This window comes from Palaemon carinicauda, chromosome 14 (assembly GCF_036898095.1).
Source record: "Palaemon carinicauda isolate YSFRI2023 chromosome 14, ASM3689809v2, whole genome shotgun sequence".
NCBI lineage: Eukaryota > Metazoa > Arthropoda > Malacostraca > Decapoda > Palaemonidae > Palaemon > Palaemon carinicauda.
This window is the reverse complement of record NC_090738.1, coordinates 138395641-138401906: the sequence shown is the minus strand read 5'-3', so window position 1 is coordinate 138401906 and position 6266 is coordinate 138395641. Positions and strand designations below refer to the sequence as shown.

General features: G+C 37.0%; 1 protein-coding gene across 2 annotated transcripts in view; it reads right to left on the bottom strand.

The window, feature by feature from the left end:
• Positions 1-378: 378 nt before the first annotated feature.
• The window catches only part of LOC137653804 (uncharacterized), an 8067-nt gene continuing 2179 nt past the window's right edge, over positions 379-6266 (bottom strand). For both annotated transcript variants that reach the window (XM_068387460.1, XM_068387461.1), the window contains one exon: positions 379-2149. In XM_068387460.1, the coding sequence (XP_068243561.1) occupies positions 610-2149 (1540 nt within the window). In that variant the 3' untranslated portion in view covers positions 379-609. The remainder of the gene's footprint in view (positions 2150-6266) is intronic.

Sequence of the window (6266 nt, the reverse complement as noted above, 5' to 3'; positions counted from 1 at the left end):
CTTCGTTCTCAGGGGTAATTGTTCCCCTGTAATTTCGCGGCTGCTTTAGTATTCTACGTAATCGCCGTCCCTCAATTTGGTATAGGCAGCCGCCATGTGTTGTCGTCAAGGAGACCCGGCAGGTTAAGTAGGTCGTTAGACCTATTATACAGAGTGACTACTAGGAAGAGGGCGAGATGCCGTCTTCTCGTTGCTTATATATGGTCGTCCTGGGCGTGTCAAGCTATCCTTAATCACGTGACTTTTTCCCGGCTTCCACGTCTCATTCGTCTATGTTCCGTTCGACATTCAAGAACGGATCCTGTCGTTTGGGGGGGGTTGTTTACGGGAAAGAACCCTGGATGTCAGCGAAATTAGTTGAAAACATCCCTACCTAACTCCCGTTCACTCTCCTGTCTCTCCACAACTCTTTCTATATCTTTACAATTACTACTAACTGCATTTGTCTCCCCATTCCTTATTAATTAACAAAACCCACAAACAAAGACATCAATAACATACACAAACCTTCTGCATACGAAACTTACTCAAAAATAAGCATCTGTCTGACACCACTCGGCCAGCTACTAGGATTCTTATAGAATCCTCACATACAACAAAACAACAAACCTATTCTTTAGGTTTCCCAGTAATAACTAGTAGCAACTCATTAATCCTTTCCAATTTTCTGAAAACCAAATACTTCACCACATTATATGTTACCACAGTAATAAGTACAATCAAAAACACATTACACATAGTCAGAAATGGTGCAACATCTTGCTTGTAAAACAGAACATAATCATTATCAAGTGGCATTGCCACATTTTCTACCACTGTTAATTTGTCTAGCTGAAAATGATTAATCTTGTTCTCGTAACTCTTTGCAATGGAAGATTGATTTAACTCATAATGCAAAAACACACTTGGTACATAATAGAGATAATCATTTATCACTACTGAGCAAGAATCTGCAAATGACTTCAAGTTTCCTAACTGAAATGTTTGAGTTTTCCCATCACAAGTAACTTCTGCATTTTTAGTACTTTGTACATAAACAAAAATCTCATTACCTAAATGTAATGCCCTGTATGGCAAAGCAAAGGTTTCAAATTTACACTCTCTCATCAACTCATAATTCTCAAAGAAAATACCTTGGATACACGGAAAATTGCTCATAGGTTGTTTAATTTGCACAAAATTGCACATGGATTGACTTTCACTTATCAACACACACTGTTCTAAATCACCGTCTTCTAAAATAATCATCAACAACTTGTTCTTATCCAATGCTAGACGAACCTTCGGATGGTTCCAAATTATTGTTGCATTTCCTATCTTAACTGGGAAAGGATGTATTGTATATAGGTCAAACAAATTCATACCCTTGAAGGGGATCAATACCAACAAATACCCTTTTGTTACTTTCACAGTTGACATTGTGTAATACCAAAATATATCTTCTAGCAAAGGCTTGGAATGGCTATTTACCATACACCAATCGATAATTTCTTTCAAAGTTTTTGGAGAAATGATAGCAGGGCTGAGTATTCCCTTTTGTGCATTTATTAGTCCGTTCACAGATTCCTTGTGATCACCAATCTCGATTTCTACTTCATGAATCAACTTAAACACTTGTTCTATGTCACCCATTTTATCAGAAACATTCACGTTAACTTGATTAATAAATTCCACCATCTTTTTTATGTTCTCTACATTCTTATTATTATTTTCTATTAGAGTACTTATAAGATTACCCTTCTGATTAGCCCATTTCTCGATTAGTTCTACACGATCAGTCAAACCTTTTACATCGTTTTCTGTAGCCACTCCAAACAAAGCACTAAATGCACTACCTACAAAAGGTAACAAAGATCTCTTGTTTCTCTGAGGCCTGACAATGTCTTCAATTTTACCCTGTAAATTTCTTAATACTTCTACAAAGGCAGAATCACTATGGGTTAGTATGCACTTCCGTAGTTCTTTATCTAACTGGTTCAAATGTTCTTCCCTTTCTAATATTGAATTGACATTAATTTTTACTACAGCAAAATCTGTTAACAGTTCACCTTTTCCATGATTTTGTATCAAGGCCCCACTTTTAATGTCTATTTCGCAAGTGATACCGACCACCAGGGGTAGGATCAGAAGGAAGTTTTTCCACCACTTCCTGTAGAAGTTGAGAGGACCATGGATTAGTTTTTACAACCTTCATACGATTCCAATGGGCATACCTTACATCTAAATTCTGTTCATGTATCAGCTTAAATTTATTATTCCTTTCCCTTTCTAACACTCTATAAGGACCTTCAAATTTGGGAGATACCTTTTCATTTGGTCCTTCCTTTACATGTACCTTTATATATACTTGTGAGCCTATCTTCAGGTCAGTCATGGAACTAGTTGTGTCATAGTATTTCTTATTTACCTGTTGGCCCTTCTCTAAAGATTGTCTGGTTTGTCTTATTATTTGAAAGGTTCTTTGCAGTTTCCAAGCTATATAGTCCTGGTAATCATATGTGTGCCTAGGAGGTTTTGCGTCATCTAACAATGAGTTTGGCAGTCTTTTCTGATAACCATAAAGCAAAAAGTGTGGGGTTTCTCTTACTGTCTCATTTACTGTGTTATTCAAAGTAAACTGAACGTCCTCTAGCGCTAGGTCCCAATCTTCTGTAGTTGGACTAATGATAGTTCGCAGTACATCCAGTATCTTCTTATTGGCCCTTTCCACTGTCCCATTTGAACTCGGCTTATAAGGGGTTATCTCGCATTTCTTTATCTCAAAAAATTCACAAAGCTTTTTCATTACCTCACTGGTGAATTCGGGTGCATTGTCCGACAAAAGTACCTCCGGACACGAATGTCTTGTGAGTATTCTGGTCTTTAAAGCTTCTGCAACAGAAACTGCAGTTCTATCTCTGACTGGGACAATTTCTAAATACCGAGTCAAATAATCAATGAATACCAGTATATATTTATTTCCTCTCAAAGTTTTTGGAAAGGGTCCTATATGATCCATCTGAACTACCTCAAAAGGGTTTAAATTACTAGGATATTTTTCTAAAGGAGCTCTGACATTTACATGACCTTTATGCCTATTACAAGTTTGACATTCATTTACAAATTGCTTTGCTTCTTCGCTGCACTTAGGCCAAAAATAATTTCTATTTATTGTTCTCAGAGTCTTTTTGATTCCTGGATGTCCTGCCAACTTGTGGGTATGTGTTAGAGTTAATACTTCTTTAGTCAGGGTGTCAGGCACATATAGTCTAGAGCAAGCACTCCTATCCTTAGCCTTCTTATATAATATCCCATTTATTAATTCAAAATCTGACCTAGAGGTTTCATCTTGTAGCAAATCTCCTATTATTTTCCTGATACTTTCTTGTTTCTCTTGTTCTATTTTAACTCTCTCCAAATCTAAGTCTACGACCTGACAGCTGAAACAAAAAGTGTTAGTTGTGATAATTCTTTCAGTATCCTCTTGTGCTCTAGATAATCCATCTGCTAAAGTATTAAACTTACCTGGAATGTATCTAAATTCTGGAGCAAACTCTAGCACACTAATAAACCATCGATTAAACTTTAAGTTATTAGTGAAAGCTCTTTTCTTAAATAGGTCACAGATGGGTTTATGGTCAGTAAGTACATTTACTTTGTGTCCTAACAAAATGTGCCGAAACTTTCTCAGTGCCCAATAAATGGCTAAACATTCCTTTTCTGTGGTATTGTAATTTCGTTCGGCCGCATTCAGGACTCTACTTGCATAATATACTACCCTCATTCGGGTTTTTGCCTTCTGTAACAAAACCGCTCCTATTCCTGTATTCGAAGCATCACATGCTAAGTAAAATTGCTTGCTAAAGTCTGGATACACTAAGATAGGATCTTGGATTAATTTCTCCTTCAACTTTTGAAAAGCCTCCTCTTGCTCTGCTTTCCATTCAAACTCTACATCCTTCTTAGTTAATTCTGTCAATGGTTTAGCTATAGTAGCAAAATTTTTGACAAATGGTCTATAGTATCCTATCATCCCTAAAAATCTTCTTACACCTTTCAAATTTTGTGGAGCAGGATATTCCACAATCGCCTTTATTTTTCCTTCTTGCATGCGTAATCCATCAGCACTGATCACATGTCCTAAATATTCTAATGATTTCCTCAAGAATTGACATTTCTTAACCTTTATCTTTAATCCTGCCAGTCTTAGTCGTTCTAAAACGATTTCTATGGTTCCGAAATGGCTCTCTATATCTTTGCTAAACATAATGACATCATCTAAATAGACTGACACATTCTCTACGTCTCCTAAGATCTGTAACATTAACCTTACAAAAGTCAATGGAGCTGATGTTAACCCAAATGGCATTACCTGAAATTCTAAGTGTTCTTTATGTGTGCTGAAGGCAGTTAATGGCTTTGATTCTTCGTCTAAAGGTACTTGCCAATATCCACTTAGTAGATCTAAGGATGAGAAGATCTTTGCTCCTCCTAACTGAGCCAAAACATCGTTTATTACAGGCATGGGCATCCTATCAGGAACTGTGTTCGCATTCAACTTGCGATAATCAATCACTAATCTGTAACTTCCATCTTTCTTTGGAATCAACAACATGGGAGAATTATAAGGTGATTTAGAGGGTATGACCACTCCTTCTTCTTTCATTTCTTCTATCATTTTATCTACTATTGGACGTTGGCTGATAGGTAATTTATAATTAGGTATGAAAAAGGGTTTGGCTCCATCATCTAGGATTATCTTATGTCTTAACACCTCAGTCCTACCTAACCTATCACCTGTAATTGCTATGCCCTGCCTATATTTATTTAAGGTTTCTATTAACCTTTTACGGTACTCAGGAAAATCGGTGTTATCTATCTCCCTATCTATTCCTGCATCAATGTTTCCTATGGTAAAGAATGCTTCCTCCTCTAACGGAATCATTTTGTGTGTAACTTCTATTCCTGTACAAAATTCTGTACCCGCTAACAAATGGAGTCTTTTATCAGAATAATTCATGACATAAGTAGTACAGGCTAATCCCTCCATCTGAACTAATGAGTTATCCATTCTGACATATTCTGGTAATCCTTCTGGGGTCAAGATTACATCATTATTAGTGTGTAGGCGGGTTATCAAATATACTCTAGTAAGAGTATTGGGCAGTAGTACTACATCTCTAGCTAGCCTAAATCTTAATTTGTTTGCATCTGCTGTGCTGATCAGACTTATTTCCCCAGTTTGTACTTGAGTACAAAAACATGAATCTTCATCTCCTCCTTTTTGAGATTCTGTTTCTCTTAAGTGTCTTAATTCTTGTGAATTCAATGTGCCTAGCAGCAAAACTTCTTGGAATTCCCTTTTTTCTATTCTCTCAGATTCTCTGTCGACATTTTCATCCTTAGTATGTGTGCTGCCTTTACAAGAAGTAATTTCTCCCTTTCTAGGTGCAATTGCTAAATTCTCTTCTTTCTCCCTTTCTTCTGATTTTACTTTGATTTCCCTTTCTCTTTCTGAACCGGAGTGTGTTTCAACTATCGAAGCGGTCCCCTGCAAATTGGCCAAATTTGTAGTGGACTTGTCATCAACAAGTTGGAAACAGACTTCCTGATTATTTCCCTTTAGAACTAATCTTCTGTCTTGACAATCAAAAACTATGCCAAAATCTTGCATTGTTGCAAAAGAAATCAAAGCTCGAGCGGGAAATGCTACTTCTTGCAAAACCAAAAATGGCACTTGACACTTCTTCTCTAGCAATTCAATGTTTAAATCTATGGCTCCTACATTGTTAAGCTGATTGCCAGTTATCCCCTGAATTAATGTATCCTCACTCCTAATTGCAGAAATAGGTATATTCAAATAATCAGTTAAGGTATGGAGCCCTATGAGATTTACAGTACTTCCTGAATCTAACAAACTAAGACATTCTTTACCTTCTATCTTGATATTAGTCTTGGGTAATGATTGCTGTCGGAAGGATAAATATGTTGCTGGCAACGTGGATGTACCTCCGCTACCTGCAACATCCTTCCATTCTTTGGTTTCCCTATTTCCTGGACTCCTATCCTGCTCTTCTAGTCACTTTCTGTTACCTTGTTTTCCTTCGGAGTAATTAGTAGGGTTTGAGTTATCCCTTGCCTGTACCTGAGGAGTATTTTCGGAGGGTTTATTATGTTTCTTACCTTGGTACCAACATTCTTGGTCTGTGTGACCTCCTCTTTGACAATATTGGCAATACCTATTCTTTGGTCTAGCTCCCTTATGAGGATAGTTCCCTCTAGATTTA